This window comes from Acartia tonsa, chromosome 13 (assembly GCF_053477335.1).
Source record: "Acartia tonsa isolate MP-2025a chromosome 13, ASM5347733v1, whole genome shotgun sequence".
NCBI classification, from domain to species: Eukaryota; Metazoa; Arthropoda; class Copepoda; order Calanoida; family Acartiidae; genus Acartia; species Acartia tonsa.
In genome coordinates, this window is record NC_137272.1 from 30,277,590 (window position 1) to 30,298,293 (window position 20,704).

Sequence of the window (20,704 nt, forward strand, 5' to 3'; positions counted from 1 at the left end):
GGCTTCGCTTTTAATAATAAACATATAATATATCTTTGGTTAAATAGCTTTATGGACTTTTATAAATGGATAGATTGATAGATGTATACATAGATAGATATATAGATAGATAGATGTATACATAGATAGAGGGATAGATTGATAGATTATACATAGATAGAGGGATAGATTGATAGATGTATACATAGATAGAGGGATAGATTGATAGATGTATACATAGATAGAGGGATAGATTGATAGATGTATACATAGATAGAGGGATAGATTGATAGATGTATACATAGATAGAGGGATAGATTGATAGATGTATACATAGATAGAGGGATAGATTTATAGATGTGTACATAAATAGAGGGATAGATTGATATATGTATACATAGAAAGAGGGATAGATTGATAGATGTGTACATAAATAGATAGATAGATTGATATATGTATACATAGATAAAGGGATAGATTGACAAAATTATACATAGATAAATGGATAGATTGATGGATTATACATAAATAGATGGATAGATTGATGGATGTATACATTGATAGATGTATACATTGATAGATAGATAGATCGATAGATGTTATTCATGTTCACACACAAACACGCAAAAAAAAAAATTTCGCGCTATTTTTGACTGTAACCGTCTTGTTTTTCATATAAAACTTGTGTATGTCCCTGAATACCCAACCCTATCTTGTTTTTCTTAGCTGCCATTCATTCTTCAAAGAGTTTTTATAAAACTGCATTATATGAGATAGTAGCAAAATTTACGTTGAGAGTGCTTTTCCTTATAGTGCCTCCACCCATTTGTTTTTTAAAAATTGGAATAAGGATTTTAGTTTTTTTGATTTATGACTAAACCGTGCCCTTCAAGGGGGAGGGGGGTTGGACCAAACTTGCCGGGCCTTTACCTGCGACGCCCTTACCCTGCAAGGCTACCATGTATCCAATATAACCTAACCTAACTTTGATATATTAAACAAATAGCACAAGAAAAAACCATCTCCCACATTTCAATTAATTCTAAAATAGGGAGTAGTAGGTTTTTATGTGCTCGACTTGGCACTTCAGGGAAACCGACTTTTTCCATTTCTTTTAGAATTAATCTGATTTTGAGCTACGTTTTTGAATGATATAAAAAAATACACATATTTAGCAATTTAGCATATTTCAATTTTTGGTGGTGGCAAATGGTTGTGGTTAATATTTTTACAAATTTTTTTCCTTTAAAATTTGATGGCACCCTTATTCATGAATTTTTATTTAGCAAAACACACATTCCAATGGCTGTTGCAAGCGATATATTATTACATCGATGTTGCACCAGATTTTCATGTACTAAAATAAAATGATGCTCGCAGCTGGTTAAGATAACGATACCCCCAATCCAAACCGTTTACACCAATGCCTCCCATCCTACTGGATGAACGAACTAATTAATAAATAAAGACCATTGTAGCAACCTAAATTGGCGATAAATTTTCTCTTGTCAATATATCCACGTTTACTATATCCATTGATGTGGCTCATTCATGAAACAAGGTTGACAACATTAAGAAATCCCGAGCTCAAAATTCATAACGGTCAAGAGAACATATGAAAAAACGTATAGCACTTTTATATTGAAAAAACAGATTTTTTTTCAATTGTCCTTTGATATCTTTGAAACAATTTTTATAGTAGTAAAATTTTCTGGTAATGATTATTTAGTTGCTACGCTTTTATGATTAATACATAGTTAACTTACAATGATTCTAATTTTCTCTCATTAAGACTAACAACTATGGACGCACGGACATTTCCCAATTGTAGAGAAGCTTCGCTTTAAATAATTCATCATTACGCATTTATATACTTTAAATAGCAATAATTTGCAACATATCAACCGTTTTGGCGTATTTAACTTCTTTGCTGATATACAGGGAGCTAACGGGTGAAGTCAATGACCAATATATTGATGTACATCCACAATAATTATACACAAAATTACCCTTTTTGTAGATTACAATAAGTAGTTGAAACGTCTTAACACTCAACTAAATAAACCAATCAATCAAAATTAATTCAATTAAAGTCCCCAAAGTTGTTGAGACAACGAATAAGAAAACTTTGGGGACTAGTGTAATAAACAGCCCAATGTACCCTCCCTTCCTGGCTATTAAATCAATAATCGACTATTTATAGTTCTAATGAAATTAGGTGTCGGTAATCAATCACCCGAGGTTACTATTATAAATATCAGCGACGCTTAGTATTTAATAGAGTAGGAAAAGCAGAAAAATAGCCTAAAACCGTCCCAAATCTAAAAAAGACCTGCCAAAACCACCATGTTACCTGTAGATAGCTTTAAAAGAATTAAGAACTTAATTGATTTGGTAGTTACAGAAATCTTATTCTACAGACAAAAAAAAAGAACTTACTACTTTAAATGATAGAATTAATCAATAAAATGACTATGTATGTTAACAAATTGCCTCTATGTTTTTTTCCAAAATTAGTTAACCCCAGATTTTGCTTTGGATTTTAGTAACCTTGTATAAAGTACATACCAAAACTATGCATAGAAAAATAAAAAAAATAAAGAATAAAGAACCTCTCCATAAAAGTATATTTTCTGATTAACGTATTTCAATTTTTTTTTGAGAATAATAGTTTAATGATTAATGTTGTTTTTTCATAATATATACTTTTAAAAATTTTTTATTTTTTATCTTTAAATGCCATCTGGAAGTTTAGCACTTTTTTAAAACTAGTCTCTAGGGAATCGCAAAAATGGAAATAAGATAGCCTAAAACCACCACTATAATATATGAATACGCCATTGTCGATTCAATTATATAATTTACATTAAAGACCAGTTGCTTCGTCCCTAACCTATAAAAGAGGGGAGGGGGAGTCAGAAACATAGCCTAAAACCAAGACATTTAAAAAGCTTCTTTGAAGAAAAGTACAACCAATTCTGACCAACAATTTCCGAGATCTTAAATTTCAGACAAAAACCATTAATACTTTATTTAAATGATGGCAATCCGTAGTATTATAAACTGCCAAACGGCTAAGTTGCGGCTTATTTAGAGCTTCTTTTTGCGGATATTAGACTTGATTTCTACTATGTACATACTAATGCTGTAGCAATTGATATTTAATACGTGGATATTGATTCTCGCATACCCTGATATAATGATTCTCTAAGCTTGCTAATAAACCCCCCATTTCCCCTTATGCTCTAACCCATCCCCTCCTCTGACCAAGAAGGAACGAATTGAACAATATCTTAGGACAATGTTAGCAACCTAAATTGACGACAAACATTTCCCTGCCACAATATCCACCTATTGTATATCCATTGTTGTAGCTATGCCAAAAATCAAGGTCAAGAATACCTACACTGTACGGTGGTTTCTTAGGTCTTTCTTTTACAGTAAAATCACAGTATAATAATAACACTATTATGCTTAGAAATACACTGTTATTCTATTATTTTGTTAGTTCAAGGAGCCGCTTTTACTGAGTACCCGCATTTTGCATATCTAATGTTGCATTCATATACATTTTTGGAAGATTCTTTTAAAGATAGAAAGAGATGATTGCCTTTTTAATAGAAGATAGATAGGTAGATAGCATGAAAATAAAGATAGATGGCCACATAGAATGGAAGGGATGGATAGATAGATAGGATGGAAAGAAGTATATGTAGATAGTATAGAAAGAAATATAGATAGATAGTATTATTTAAAAGAAAGGTAGATAAGAGCAATCCTTTACAAAAGGACGTCTAGGCGTATCGACACTAATTAAAGAAAAGCTTCGCTTGAAAAAAATTATACTGAGGGATTAATACTTACTAACTTTAACGATACAGAGAGAGATAGAGAGATAAAAATACTTGCTTTGCTCTACTTCCGCTGGAATCAAACCGGTTCTGAACTGAGATATAAGTAAAGCATTCCAAATTGTCTGTCGGACCCTACTTCGAAAATGTTTAAGGGAAACGTAATAGTAGTCTGATTTATTAATGAAGATTCCCAATGTGAATGAATGATTATCCAGTAAAAAAAAATTAATTGGGTTGTAGACCTGTCTGTAATGCTAAAAGAGACACTAGGAAAGTGATATGAAATGGTCTAACAAATAGCCTAAAACCATCCCAAGACTCAAATGTAAAAAATAATCAGCCTTAAACTATCCTAGGATTTATGCTAAGCTTTGCTAAGAAGGAAAACTTAATCAGTTCCGTAGTTATTGAAATCTTGATCTTCAGACCAAATAATCTTATTAATTTATATATAACTTCTTTTTATCATAGATAGGATAGATATTATGAACATAGAAGAGGGAAATTTCTGTATTTATGAGCTTTGCTTATTATGGATGCTTTCATCCTTGTTGCATTCAACTTCTAATTATATAATCTGCAAATTTCACCAAGATACAGAATATGATTGACTTTGTATTTTTTAAAGTAGTTTTCTTTGACTTATTTGGGAAAATTTCTTTAACAATGAACTTATCTTCTAATTGATGCTTTCATCCTTGTTACATTTAACTTCAAATTATATAATCTGCAAATTTGACCAAGCTAACTGTTAAATAATATTTAAACTAAAGAATTCCAGGGAAGGAGGGGACATTGGGCTGTTTATCACACTAGTTCCACAAGTTTTATTATAACGTTTTTAATCTGTTGGCTTAATAAAATTGGAGTCTTTCATTAAATTTTGATTGGTTGGTTCATTAAGTTGAGTGTCCAAACGTATTATACACTAATTGTAATCTACAGGATCGTAATTTTGCGTATCATCATTGTGAAAGTACAAAAAAATTCTGGCCATTGTTGTATCCCTTTAGATCCCTGAAAAAATTCGCACAATCAATTACTTTAATGACCGTCAACTTAATTAGATTTGAAGTTTAACTGTTTGCAATAGATATTTGAAGAAGAAAAAAACAAGGATGACAATATAAATTAAAGCAAAGCTTAAAAATTAATCTAACTTTTGAACAAAAAAGTATAATCTTATTTTTTCCAGTATGGCTTCAAAACTGATTAATATCCGCTGGATTAGAACCGGGGGGGGGGGGGGGGGGGGTTATAGTACTCTTCAGTCACTTTGCGGAAAAGCACCTAGTTTTTCTCAAGCATCTAAAAGGATAAGACAATGGCCGATAAATTGATGCCCATTCCCAATGATGATACACAAATTACCCCTTCTGTAGATTAAAATTAGAAGTTGAAACATTGGAACACTCAACTTAATGAAATTATCAATCATAATTAACTAAGGTCCCCAAAGTTGTTAAGTCAACGAGTAAGAAAACATTATTATAAAACTTTGGGGACTAGTGTAAAAAAGATCCCATTGTCCCATCTCTCTCTGGTTTTTCTTGACGTTATGCATAGTTGCACAACTGGTAATTACAACTTCCCCATTTTCTTCAAACATTTAGAAAAACAAACGGCTGACATCATGCTTAAACTTCGCCAGGGACTGAAGGATATGATAATTTTTCTCCTCAAATAATGATTTGTATTGACTTTACATTTATTTTTTGTAATTATGTGTCCATGGATAACAATCTTTTTATCCATTTTAATGTCTGATTTTAAATCTATTAGTTCTTAAATTTACGTGTACAGCATATCTCCTAGAAACAGTTCATCTACAAAGTAACACTATTCTAATAGTGAAAATAAAAGAAGAAAGGAATTAACAGTGAATTATACTGGGGCCAAAAGTTTTGTAAGCACTCATCATTCGTAGGATTAAAAACTTCTTGAAATCGTAGTCGGTTGGTAGAAACTCAACTTTTCAACCAATAATTTTAATCTAAAGCATTTATAATTTTTTTCTCGTCATAATTGGGGGTGTACGTCAATTTTTGATCCCTCAAGCTTTTAGAATCAAACTAAAGAAAAATAAATTTTTAATTGTTTAACCCCTTTATCCCTTAAATTGTTGCCTGTTTCATGATATCACAAGTTAAGTGGTATCTATCTATCTATCTGATTATATGTCTATTTGACTATAAATCCATCTATCTGAGTATATGTCTTTTAAACTATCTATCTATCTCAGGGGCGTCCAAGCTTTTTATTTTGGGGGGGGTAAAAATTTTTTAGGGGGGGGGGTAATTCGTGTTCGGGGTTGGAAAAATGGCGCGCGCCGCAAATTTTTTTTTCTCCCCCCAAAATTTTTACCCCGGGGGTAAAATTTGCTTGGGGGGGGGTAATTACCCCCCCTGAAATCTGTTGGCAGGGGTAAATTTAGCTTACCCCTCCCCCAAAATTTACCCCCGGGGTAAAATTTTTTTGGGGGGGGTAATTTAAATTTTATTAAATATATAGTATTAAAAATGCGCGCGAAGCGCGCAAAAATTTTTTTTATTAGAGATTTTTTATTTTGGGGGGGTATTTCCCCCCCAAAATTGTTTGGGGGGGTATATACCCCCTCCTAAATGGTTGGGGGTGCCTACGTCACCCCCAGGGTAGGGGTAAATTTTGAATGGGGGGGGTAAAATGAAAAAATTTTTTGGGGTGACTACGGCACCCCTAAAATCGTTTGGGGGGGGTAATCGCCCCATTACCCCCCCCCCCTTGGACGCCTATGATCTATCTAATAATATGTCTAAATAATTATCTGTTTACAAGAATATCTATCTTCCTATCAGTTTATTTTATTTATCTACATAATCATATGTCTGTTCCTTATATTATTTCATGTTAATGCTCTGAAATATTTTGTTTGTGCATTACTTTAAAGCTTGTACAGTTTTTAAAAATTTATTTATTTATCTGTATAATATCATTATGTATGTATATCTCAATTATATCTATCTATCAAAATATTTTATAGTAAAACTATTTTTTTTACTTCAATTTTATCAAAAGATCTATCTAAATATGTATCTCTTTTTATATCTATCTAATTAAATTTATATTCATCTATCAATCACTCTATCTATATATTTAACTACTTTTTTATTTATATATGTATCCATTTATTTATTTATCCATCTATTATTTATATATCCAATTTGAATATCATGCACTTAGAGCATTGAGGTTGTGTAACATTTTAGTTTAATCAAAGACTGCATGAAAATTAAAATTCTTTAAAAAACACACAAAAATAAACTATTTCAAACAGCTGTATCTAAATTTGAAATTAGAATGTGTTATTGTTATCAACAATGAAAAATATCTGATATTTAAAACATAATTAAAAACTTTTCTTAGGTTTTAAAGTTGCTAGAACTTGGATTGGATAACCGTGAAAAAGAAGCCCTTAGAGATTTTCAGGTAAGCTAAAAAAAATAATTGTAACCCCTTCCCCCTCCCCCATTTTATTTTGAAATAAATCATAATACGGGGGGTGTAGTAAGTAGTAGTTCCGTTAGTAAGTTTATTATTTTGGATCAGGTTAGGTTAGGTCAGGTTATTTTTGGTACTTGGTACCTCTGCAAGGTTAGAGTTCCCAGCAGTTGTTAGACATAAAAAAAATGACTACTCTCCGCCCCGATTATTTTTATAAAGGGGTTATTTCTATTTCCATTGATCTTAAGGGATAAGTCAAGGGCTGATAAATTGATGTACATACCAAATGATGATACCCAAAGTTATCCTTTCTGTAGATAAAATTTTTAGATGAAACGTTTGAACACTCAGCTTAAGAAATCAACCAATCAAAATTCACTAAAGTCTCCAAAGTTTTTAAGCTAACGCATAAGAAAACATATAAAACTTTGAGGACTATAATAACACTAAAAGCTACTATGAAAATTCGACCAAACTCGCTACTTAGATTTCTTTCATAATCCAAAAATCGTTTGAAGGCTTGGGGAGGAGGGTTACAAAAATTCTGTGAATAAAGTTGATTATAAGTTAACTTCTCCAAAATTTCAGAGTTATGGTGGACAGCCAAGTTTCCTGCATGATGTCTATTCTCCACAATCTGTTCCCTCAGATTTAGTTCCAGGTATAAACATTATCTATCTATCTACCTATGTATCTATGGACAGCCAAGTTTAACCTGCATGATGTCTATTCTCCACAATCTGTACCCTCTGATTTAGTTCCAGGTATAAACATTATCAAACTTTCTATCTGTTGACAGCCAAGTTTCCTACATGATGTCTACTCTCCACAATCTGTTTCCTCAGATTTAGTTCCAGGTATAAACATTATCTAAAACTTATCTATCTACCTATCTATCTATCTATCTATCTATGGACAGCCAAGTTTTCTGCATGATGTCTACTCTCCACAATCTGTACCCTCTGATTTAGTTCCAGGTATAAACATTATCTATCTATCTGTTGACAGCCAAGTTTCCTGCATGATGTCTATTCTTCACAATCTGTTCCCTCCGATTTAGTTCCAGGTATAAACATTATCTATCTATCTATCTATCTGTTGACAGTCAAGTTTCATACATGATGTCTATTCTCCACAGGGATAAGGGATGGGAAACATAGGAAAATATTATTTCAGGCCTATTTCAAGCCTAGGCCTATTTCTAGCCTAATAAACCAGTTTTGGGATAGCGCAGTGGTTCGTATAAAACGCTAATGAAAAAGCTGTGTGTGTGTGTGTGTAGATAAAGTATATAATCAAATTCAGGTAGCTAGTTTAAAGTAAAAAACATAACTTTTTATAAACCTATATATTAATGGCTTTTGTTAAAATGAAGTTTTTCTCTCCCAAAATTTTTTTATCTTTTACTTTGGTAATTTGAACTGTCAGAAAGCTATCGTTGGGTTTCCCTCAGACAGATTTTAGTTTGTATTATTTGCATTTTTATTAATGAGTAAAAATTATATTTGAAAATTTCATTGCTAATTAAAATTCAAAATAAATAAATTAATATGCACTTGGGTAACATTCTATCAAGTTCTTTGGATACTATTATGTAGTAATATATTTGTACTGTGTTGTATTGTACATATATTAGGGTTAAGGTGTTGTAGCAATTCCGTATTAAATTTTTAAAATTCAAAATACAACATCTAATCTATAAACTGCCAAATGAAAATTCGTAGCTTCCTTCTTTCCAAAAAATAATCCCGTTATTTTTGTTTTTTCTATATGGCCCTTTTTTAATGTTTAACTCTAAGCAGATTTAATAATTAAGCTAATGTGATCTAACACCATTTATATTTATTTTTTAGTAGCAGACGAAATCATTATTTTTTCTAGAATTGTCTGCTTCTAAAATTACCGCCAATTGGTGATTGGTTGTTAAAAACAGGCCGATTCTTATTGGTTTAGAGCGATAGCTACTTGGGAGCGTCCGCCAGTTTGATAGGAATTTGTAATAGTTGCAATATCCCTTTAGAATCTAGGCCAAGACCTAATTAATGGTCAGGTTTCCTATCCCTTATCCCTGATTCTCCACAATCTGTTCCCTCAGATTTAGTTACAGGTATAAACATTATCTTTCTATCTATCTGTGGACCTCCAAGTTTCCTTTATTATGTCTATTCTCCACAATCTATATCCTCTGATTTAGTTCCAGGTATAAATATTATCTATCTATTTATCCAGGTACAAAAATTATTTATTGATAGGGAGGTAATTTGGTTGATTTCTAGCCGGTTGTGTTCAAACTTTTCAAACAGTAAAGTTAATCTAAATAATTAGTGATTTTAACAATATCACTTATCATTCATTGTCTTATCCCTTAAGATCCCTGGAATTTTTCTAGTTTTACCGTGAATAATGATCTGATAACTGTTTTTGTTCTAGGTTCATCTGTGGGCATAGCTAAAATCATAACAGCCCATCTTAATGGACAAAACGGCAAAGAAAACGGCGTTGGACTAAAAGAATACAACGGTATTGCAAAAGATTACAATGGAATTGTTAAAGATGAAATGAACAATAGAGAAAATGGTGCATTTTCTGCTCCAAATCAAAATGGCGATGTTAGAAATCAAAATGGCGGCAATTTCATTGAAAGTAGAGGTAATACCAGTTTGATTCTTAATTTAACTGTTTGTACTTTTTGGTAGTTATTCTATAAGTATTTTGGTCTATTTGTCTGTTCTGCATTCTGTCTGTAAATTTTTCTGTATTGATAAAAGTGTAGATTATTTAGTTTTCTTCACTTTCCTTCAAATTTCCTTCTTGTTTTGCCGTATTTTTTCATCATATAATTTAAACAGATACACTGATTTAGGACGTAATAGTCCTTGTTTTCTTAAGAATTATTAAGATTTGAAATAAAATATGTTATAAAGCACCTGCTCCTTCTTAGAAATTTGCAAAATATTAACAAATTAGCAGGAATTTTAAGGGATAAGACAATGAAAAATAAATTGATTTGCATCCCCAATGATGAGAAATTAAATTACACCCCCTGAAGGATAGACTTATCGGTTGGAAAGTTTTGACAACTAATATCGAATCAACCAAATAAAATTACCTAAAGTTTTTTAGCCAACAAGTAAGATAACATGGTTATAAACTTTGGTTATTAATGATTTACAATCCAGTACGTGTTTAAAGGGTTGTAATATATCTGTCTTTTTTAGTAGCGAAGCTACTCTATAATTCACTTTGTCCGTCCGTCAGTCAGTCCGTCAGTCCGTAACGCAAAGGGGGAAATGGGATTTACTCAGCTCCTATAAAAAATAGAATGCTGAAATTTTTTGACAACATTCCCATCATTAAGGAGCACAATTGACCATAAAACATCATTAGCGTTCGGACCGATTTTTAGCAGGTTTTAGGCTATTTTTATATTTTTCACATTTTTCTCCATATCTTCGGTGTTTATGGTCCGATTTTCAAAATTTTTTCAGTTACAGATATCAAAATTAAATTTCCCGTCGTTTAAAGGAACAACCATGAAGGCCAGACTGCCTTTTCAGCAGGTTTTAGGCTATTTTAATATTTTTCACATTTTTCTCCATATCTTCAGTGTTTATGGTCCGATTTTCAAATTTTTTCAGTTATAGATATCAAAATTAAATTTTCTGTCTTTTAAAGAAAACAACCATGACGGCCAGACTGCCTTTTTAGCAGGTTTTAGGCTGTTTTTTTATGTATTTAACATTTTTCTCCATATCTTCAGTGTTTATAGTCCGATTTTCAATTTTTTTCAGTTATATATATCAAAATTAAATTTCCCGTCTTTTAAACAAAATAACCATGACGTCCAGACTGCCTTTTTAGCAGGTTTTAGGCTATTTTTATATATTTAACACTTTTTTCCATATGTATATGGTCCGATTTCCAAATTTTTTAAGTTAGGGATTTAAAAATTAAATTTTTTATCGTTTTAATAAAACAACCATGACGGCCAGACTGTCTTTTATCAGGTTTTTGGCTATTTTTATATGTTTTACATATTTCCCCATATCTTTGTATATTTTGATGCAATTTTCAAACTTTTATGGGATATCTGTATCAAAATAATTTTTCCCATTGTTATGAGCATCTTTAATATAATTTACTTTGACCATCGTCATCATGCAAAATAAAACAAGGTTTCATGTTTATTTTATCCAATAAATCTATTCTTGATTTTAGTAAAAACCTTCTAAATCTACGTATTCCAATCGACGATTTTTTGTGCTTCGCTACTTGTGGATGTTGTCATCCTTGTTTGGGTGTATTTCACTAACTTATGTTATAGAGAGGCCTATTTTCATCATTTTCAACATTACGTAAATGACTTTAGTAGACGTACACACATTTGTTGTAATTATAAAGTAGTTTCGCTGCCTACAAAAATGCAAAGTATCTACCGACCCCCACCACCATGGGCATTTTTAAAAGCGAAGCTTTTCTATAATTAGGGTCGGTCCGTCCGTCCGTACGTCCGTCCGTAACGGATAGCTTTTTTCGTTAATTTAGGCATGTTAGAATTGTCCTATCGATTTTAAATTTTGCTTGGTGATTCCTTTAGTAGTTAGGTACGATTTAGAAAGCGTAGCAACTCTATAACCATTACCAAAATTTCCGTCCGTCCATTTTAAACATGTTGATTTTTTTACTTTTTTAACAACAAATTTTTATGTGATCTAATCATCCGATTGATCTGATTTTTGGTATATTGATTCCTGGGACAACAAAGTATAATGTTATAAGCAAAGCAACTCTATAATCAAGTCCTAAATATGTAAGTATGTCCATAAACATTATCCTGTATAAAGCAGTTTTTCAACAAATTTACTTACAATTTTGCTTCGACTCTTTTACATTTATATTCTGATTATTCAGTTCTGACACTATATAAGTGTTCATGTCTTTTTGTCCTACCGTTTCAGTGCTTCGCTTTTATGGATGTTGTCATCCTTGTTGTTGTAAGGCATACACACTTTTAAAGTATAGTCCCTTTCGTAACATCGCCTCTTAAGGAGCGTTTCGTCGTATCTTTACAGTAGCTTTTCTCCTATTTCTAGCCCCTGCGGAGGGCTCTAGCCGGCGGGGCCAATTGCCTAACCCTGCGGGGAAATCATCTAACCTAAAATAACCTATCAAACGCTACTGTAAAAATACGACGAAACGCCCCTTAAGAGGCGATGCTACGAAACGCCCCTTAAGAGGCGATGTCACAAAAGGGACTATACCCTAATATTTTTAGAGAAAATAGGAAGCAGCGTACAGCAGCAGCCATTTGCATCTAAACAGGACAAACTGATAACAGGTACAATACCATACAGATAAAGGAATTTTAATTTTCATATTTTCCACCAACTTAACGTTATCATCCATTGTCCTATCTATCAATAATCCAGGGGGAAAAAATTGTGATCACAATTTTTTTAAGATAGGACAATGGAAGTTAAAACTTTATGTATATTCCCAATGATGATAAACCTATTCCCCATATGTGAACATTATTAGTGAAAGGTACTCAAAGTTTTAAAGCCAACAAATATGTTGATTAAACTTTGGGTACTAGTATAATTTACATTCCAATATACCCCCCCTCCTTGAATTTTCCTCAAAGTGAAATACAAAAACTTTTAAAAAGGTTTTTCATGCTTTATTTGAGGTTAGGTTAGCTTTAGTTAGAATTATAGCAGAGCCTTCCATTATATTCGCTTAATTAATATTGAAATATGATTGAAAGCAGCTACACCACTCAAGTGGCACTTGAGGTTGGTTGTAGCTTTCCCCAAAATAGTTTTAAACCTTCAAAGTATCTATGAGAAACTACCCTCTAAAGGAGGACCATATCGTTTCAGTGGTTAAAGAGATAATTTGGTACACAGACAGACACACACTCACACAGATCATGTTACTTTATTTTAAGGATAATCTTAAAACTGGAGGACACACAGTCAAAACTAATTATAGAGTAGATTTCGATACTAAAACCATTAGAATTATTAAAAACCTTGCATGTTGAAATTATTTTTTCGTATTCATTCGAATCCGGTGGATAGGAACTGGTTATCATGCATACGAAAAAACTATGTCTAGCATCGTATTATATCCAGCTTTCTACGAATATAAAAATGTACAATCATAAGATTAAAACCAGTTTTTTAGCCCGTGCCTTCGGCACCCCGGGGCTAAAAAGAACTGGTTTTAATCTTATAATTGTACATTCTATATCCGCGGAAAGCTGTTTATGATACGATGCGAGAAATAACTATTCTCCAATTTATTTAGGGAGTGACTCTGCCTCACACCCGGAAACAGATTTGCTCATCAAACAACTCAAGGAGAAAATTCAGGCAAGATTATTACGTGTTAATTTGTGTGCTTCAGGGATAAGGGAGTAGAAAATAAATCTTTTAACTTTATATAAAAGTAACAGAATGTCTCAGTGCGGGTCTGTTTGTACTTGCTGACCTTTGAACCAACATGGTTCTCAGAAATAGTGTAGCTATTAATAGTTTCTGGGTTGGTTTATAACGATTTTTGGGAAGGATACCACCACCATCCAAGAAAAAAAAACCATTCTCAACAAAGAATATCTTTCTTTTCAAAAATATTAAATTTTTTCAAAAATTAAAAACAGGGGGGGGGGGTTCTCCCCCTCATATCAAGTGCCATTAGAGAAGAGATAATGTTCCTGATCAACATTGCAATCAAATTATTTCAACAAAAATAGTCAAAAACCTGCACATATAGTCGACATAAACCATTGAAATAGAATGCCAACTATTCTCTTAGGGTAGGTTTGGTGATTTTTTTTATAATAAATACTTTTAAAACTATAATACGTGATATAAAAAGCTTGTAAATAAACACGTATTTTGAATAAATTAGGATGTAAACTTAATCAGCAATGACATCAAAAAGAGATTGGACGAAGAAAAGAAAAATAATCCTGGCAAAAACGAACAATCCTTCAAAAAAGGCATAAAGTAAGTGTTAACTTGAATTTTAAAGTATGACTAACACAACAAATTTATATTGTTAAAACACATGAAAATCAAAATACCCATATTTATTCAGCTAGTTTAATTTGATTGTTGATTGGAGGAGGAGAAATACTTATCATTAAAACAACATAAAATATTCTTTTCAGACTTCAGTCAAACAATCAACAGACAAAACTTAGTTCAGGTGATTCATTTTCAATAACACAATTTTAAAAATAAAGTACTACTACATTTTTGTAAAGATAGGCAATTGGCATTGAAACAATACAAAAGGCATATAAATCCTTGTACATATGTAACTGCAGTTTATCAAGTAAAAAAAAAAATATTTAAATAAATATATTTTTTTAATATTGAAGACATTGAAGATCTAGCTGACAATGGCGAAATAGAAGAGGACAAACTTAAAGTGCTTATGACAAGGTATTCAGAAAAAAGAAAATTTCAAGATAAAATCAAGGATGACAACATCCATAAGTAGCGAAGCTCTGACATTTTAAAATTTTAACAACCAAGTAAAGCAGACACTGGATGCTCATATTTTGGAGGTTTGGAGAATATTCACAAAAATTTATCTTCTATCTCAAATAGAAGCCAAGAAATTCACGTTTTGGAGGAGTTAATTTTATCTTTTTTTGAGGGGTTGGGAAGTCCCAACCTACCAGAAAATAGCTTAAAACCACTACAGGACCAGTTGGTATATTCCCTGAAGAGTAGAACCCAATCGGTTCAGCGGTTACTAAGATCTTAAGCTTCAGACAGACAGATGGACATTCAGACAGAATCTTTCTACTTTGTATTATACAAGATTACTTACTTTTCAACTTTCCAAGGTTGCTCGCTGAAAAACAACGACTTATAGCAGAATGTGAGGAACATACTTCAAATCAAAGACGACAATTAGAAGTGTCACTGCCACAAACCCAGACTGGAGGACGACCTTTGATTTCCCCACCACAAGGCATTGTGTTTTTAGAGATAGTTACTTGTCAGTTGCTTAAAACTCTTAAAGTATTTTTAAGTAAAATAGCTGCTCTATGATTTCTGTCTGTCCATCAGTCAATCTAGACTGAACCAGTGAACATATCCCTAGCCATAGAGCATCCTAATACTATCATTAACCCTCTCATTAGTTTTCTTCTGTTCTTTTAAGGAATGATGTACAACTTCTCTTTAACTCACTTTGTCTGTTTGTCATTCAATGAATTCATGGATTTTGCTACTTATGGATGTTGTCATATGTTTTTGTCAATTATAATATTTTATTAATCTGTAATTTAATAATCTATTGCCTCTAAATATACTGCCACAAGGACAAGATGGAAGAAGACATTTTGTATCAGCTGTGAGTGAAGAAAGACGACATCTAATATCACCACCGCCACTCAACGAAGAAACAAAACTGCTGTTTGGCCGCAAACTTTCACAGACAAATGAAACTAGCAGGTATATCAATCATAAAGGATAAGACAATTGACGATAACTGATAAATTGATGTGCATACCCAATGATGATAAACTAAATTACCGCTTCTGTAGACAGAAATTATTGATTGAAAAACTTTAACACTATAATATAGTTTGGATCCAACCAAAGTTTATTAAAAGTGCCATCCCATAGTATGTGAGCCAACGAATAAATTAACGTTGTTAAACTTTGAGTACCAGTGTTTCCGAGTATTTCAAACATACTTTTCAGTAGCGAAACTACTCTATATAATGATGAATAAGATTTTGCGTGATTCATTATACAGGGTCTTGTAAATATATTGGGAATGGGTATCCTTTACTGGATTGCTTCTCTTAGGTCCTTGGAAGGTTTATAACTATTTTTGGGAAGGTTCCACCACCCTCCCAAGAGAAATCGCAAAAAATTACTAAACAAATCTAGTGGCAGAAAAAAATACTTTTTGGTAAACGGCAGATCTTAGCATAGATTGAAAAAAGATGGAATCAAAACATAGTTTTATTAATTATACAACCGATTTTAACCAACCTATTTCCTAGTGATTATGCCAGCAGCCGTAGCATGACTCAAAGCCCGGACAGCTACTCACACAGAGGTCAAGAATCAATATTGCCAGAAACTGCTGTGCCCGCCTTCCAGCGCAGTATGTCACAGCTAACTATTGATGATTCCGAAAATGATAAGGTAAACTACATAATATATGTCCGTCTAAAATTAGTTGCGTAGCTTCTCTTTAATTCACTTTCTCTCTCAAAAGATAATGTGAGTTTCCAATCTGCTAAAAAAAAGTCGATAAAACCATGTTATAAAAAAAACTTTTTACGGCTAATATGAAAATAGAACAGAGAGAGAGGGGACAATGGGCTGTTTATTACCCTAGTCCCCAATGTTTAACAATAACATTTTCTTATTCCTTGGCTTAACAACTTTGGGAACTTTCACTGAATTTTGATGGGTTGGCTTATTAAGTTGAGTGTTCAAACGTTTCAACCACTTAGTGTCATCTAAAGAGGGGGTAATTTTGTGTGTCATCATTTTGGATGTATTCATCAATTTATCGGCCATTGTCTTATCCCTTTATTTAGATCCTTTTAATATTTTGTGACAGCTTCCCTAGCATCTACTCTTATATCTATTTGTATCAATCCAGTCTATCCATAACGACGCGGTGTTGCTCCCCAACTTATGGATGTTGTCATCCTTGCTTAGATTATTTCTTACTCAAGACTTGATCATTGATTTACCTAGAAACAAAAGTCTTTGATTTTCCTTTCCTGTTCTAATTAATTTTAACCAACTGTTTTAGATTTAAAACATCGCTTAAATGTTTTAAAATATAATTTAGACTTTAGTAAAGCATTTGAAATATAATACTAAAAGCGTAGAAGAATATAAAGCAAAACTGATAATAGTTATTCTCGTATTCATTCGAATTCGGTGGATAGGAACCAGTTCTCATACATACGAAAAAACTATATCTAGCATCGCATTTTATCCAGCTTTCTACTAATATAAAAATGTACAATCATAAGATTAAAACCAGTTTTTTTTAGCCCCGAGGTGCCGAAGGCTAAAAAAACTGGTTTTAATCTTATAATTGTACATTCTATATCCACGGAAAGCTGTTTAAAATACGATGCGAGAAATAACTGTTAATCGCGCGTCGTATTATGGATATAAAAATCTAAAATTAAACCAGTTTAGTTAGCCCCAAGATGCCAAAGGCACGGGCTAAAAAATCTGATTTTGATATTATGATTGTATATTTTTGTAATCGTAAAAAAATGGATATTATAAGATGCAATACATAATTTTTCAGTATAGCTGAGTACCGGTTCTAATTCACCGGACATTAATCGGTTTGAAAGCGATAATGGAAATTTTTTATTTATATTTTATCTCTGTTTAGATGAGACATAAGGTTGTCAACATGCCCAGAAAGTTTAGCATGGATCAGAATAACCTGATGTCAACAGGACTCAAACCTGCTACCAGCGGTTACAGATCAAACTCTGTCTTTGGGCCCAGGTATTTAAAACATTATGGGCTTATAAATCGTTTAATATCCGCGGATTAGAACCAGTTCTAAGCCACACTGTAAAAAGCATGTATTGTATCGTATTATAGACAATTTTCTACAAAACTAGAATCTTTTAATTTTAGTTTACTCTCCTCGTAAAACTGTCTATAATATGATACGATAAATAACTATTAATAAAACATCTAATAGAGTTTTTACTTCTTTTACCAACAATGAAATTTTTTTAATCCTCTCTCGTGATTTTTATGGCCCTGGGGACATCTAAAACAGTGGCCTCAAAAAAATTCTGTGTGTGATTGGTTATCACAATTTTCTGACAATCAGAACAAAAAAATAAAAATCCGAAATCTGAAAAAAGTCTAGTCTACATCATACAGAAGTGCGTAGCTTCTATATAAGATGATGCATCACGTTACACTTACATTCTTGTCTTAATCATAGATCAGTGGACGTGAGTGGAAGCCAACAGGCACTGGATGCTACCGGACAACCAGGTAAAGATAATTCATTAGAAATTTGTGCTACAAATCTACCTAAAGTATAAATGTTTTAAAACAATCCAAATACTTGATATATTTCACCACTGTCAAAACTTGAGATACTTTTTGCAGTGGCGTGCGGTAGGGGAGGTATAAATGGGTGTCAACACCCCACTTAAAATTAAATTTTCAAAGGCCTGCCATCTCCTTTTTCACCTCCTAAGGGTTTCTCAACCCCCTGGTGAATCAATGAGCACCCTACTAATTTTATGAATATGCAATTTCAATTCTCTTAATTTTTGTCATTTAAACTGAAGATGGAAAATAAGATGAAAGAAAATGGCGTTTATACTAAAGCAATTTTTTATAAAGAACATAAGAAACTTTAGAATTTTAGTCAACTGATATAATGTATTTTATGTACAGGCGTTGATAAGAAAAATCCAGCAATTAGAAAATTGGTTTACTCCCAATATAGGTAAAACATTAATAATTTAGGATCGAAGGGGTGGGGTGTTTTTTTATCTCAATATATGTCAGTAAAAGAAAGAAATTAATTGAAGTTTTGAGTGTGATAATTAGCCACAAATTTGAATTGGAATTTTTTAATTTTTATCATCCTTGCGAGCAAAGGACGTCAGCAAACCTGGTAGGGAAACCCAGGTAGAGATCAATAATATCTTGGGAACTTTAACAAATCATTTAAAATAGAAAGTAAGATTGTGTTTTAATCAGGGTTCGGAAGCTGCGCCTCAGCCGCGCATAAGCCTCAGTTTTAAACCTGCTTGTGAGCAGAAAAAGAAATTTTTGAAAGAAGGATTGTCTACTAAAGAGACAGTTTTATACATCCAGCTAAATTTTATAGTGATAAAATGACGATTTCACTGAAGCTTACACGCGGTTTACGCGCGGCTTCCGATCCCTGGTTTTAATTACTTAAATAAAAGGATCATGGAAATAAAAACAAAGTAGCGAGTTTTGTCATATTTTTGCAGTAGCTTTTGATAGGTTGTTATTTTAGATTAGGTTAGGCAAGTAAATGTTAATGATTGCCCCATAGATTTAAAAGAAAACTGGCTTTGTGGATTAAAAAACAGTCGTCCTTAGATTTTAGGAAATAAACAATCTGAAAGGGCTAAGGAAGCCAGGGATCTGAAGGAATAAGACAATGGCCGATAAATTGATGTACATTCTCAATGATGTACATAAAATTACCCCTTATGTAGATTAAAATTAGTGGTTGAAACGTTTGAACACTCAACTTAATGAAACAACCAATCAAAATCCACATAAGTCACTAAAGTTTTATAGCCAACGAATAAGAAAATTTCACCACAAAACTCTGGGGACTGTTGTAATAGATAGCAAAGTAAGAAATATTTTATCAAATAGGATAACAATTCAAAAAAAAAATAATTTATATATTTTTCAGAGAAATGTTAAAGAGTTACAGTCACAATGGACAAAAAACAAATTCAACATGAAAACAAATTAACCCAATTATTAAATCTTTAAATCAATTTTACTGATATATTACTGGATTATTATTGTAAAATATTCTAAAAGGCATTTTGTATGTTATAGTATAGTGTATTTTATTATCTACATTATTTATTTTCAAAACTTAAACATCAGGCTTTTTTTAGCAGCCGCAACTTAAACTGTTTTTAAGCATTTTTGATAGGGGTATCAAAAATATAATTGACATCTGTAGAATCATACTGCAAGATTAAAAATAAGAAAGTAACCCAAATCAAATGTTTATTAGAATTTTAAATTTTAATTTCTTATATTCATTGGTTACATTTGGCAAAATTTTTATGTGTCTTTCCCTTATGGGTAAAATTCTTCTTAGCCTTTAGAGTGTTTTGCTTCATAAATATTGTACACTAGTACAGACCCTTTTCAAAAATGCTTCGAAAACAGTTTAACAGATAAAAATGAGTATAGAAATCGAATTAATGCGAAGGAATAAGGACATTATTCCCCATACCTTACCTATTGGTTATGTAAGAAAAATGAAATTTTAAACAATGATGACAACATCCATAAAAGCGAAGCACTAAAACAGTAGGACAAACGGACATTAACACTTGTATAGTGTCAATTCTGAATAATACGAATTTTATGTGTAAGTGTCGAAGCAAAATTGTACACACCCCTCCTTAACCGAACTTTAGATTAAAAAAATTTCCCAATCATTTGGACAATTGGGCGTTCAAATAGGACCTAATGGTAGTTAGAATCAGTTGAGAACAAAATCCCAGCCGTTCCTTCTTGCTAGATATAGCCATTTTAAGATTTTAAGTAATATTACACTAAATATCCTAATACAAACTTTACTCTTCTTTCAATATTTTAGTGTAATTGTAA

The 20,704-nt window shown here is 32.1% G+C and overlaps 1 protein-coding gene across 1 annotated transcript in view; it reads left to right on the forward strand.

The window, feature by feature from the left end:
• Positions 1–20,350, forward strand: part of LOC145335089 (uncharacterized) — a 38,152-nt gene extending 17,802 nt beyond the window's left edge. The window contains exons 2-16 of the mRNA XM_080180798.1: positions 7,236–7,298; positions 7,902–7,974; positions 9,744–9,962; positions 12,589–12,651; positions 13,626–13,690; positions 14,229–14,326; positions 14,491–14,528; positions 14,704–14,767; positions 15,178–15,305; positions 15,658–15,790; positions 16,351–16,495; positions 17,721–17,839; positions 18,294–18,346; positions 18,758–18,809; positions 19,764–20,350. Of these exons, the coding sequence (XP_080036924.1) occupies positions 7,236–7,298; positions 7,902–7,974; positions 9,744–9,962; positions 12,589–12,651; positions 13,626–13,690; positions 14,229–14,326; positions 14,491–14,528; positions 14,704–14,767; positions 15,178–15,305; positions 15,658–15,790; positions 16,351–16,495; positions 17,721–17,839; positions 18,294–18,346; positions 18,758–18,809; positions 19,764–19,815 (1,365 nt within the window). The 3' untranslated portion in view covers positions 19,816–20,350. The remainder of the gene's footprint in view (positions 1–7,235; positions 7,299–7,901; positions 7,975–9,743; positions 9,963–12,588; positions 12,652–13,625; positions 13,691–14,228; positions 14,327–14,490; positions 14,529–14,703; positions 14,768–15,177; positions 15,306–15,657; positions 15,791–16,350; positions 16,496–17,720; positions 17,840–18,293; positions 18,347–18,757; positions 18,810–19,763) is intronic.
• Positions 20,351–20,704: the final 354 nt, after the last annotated feature.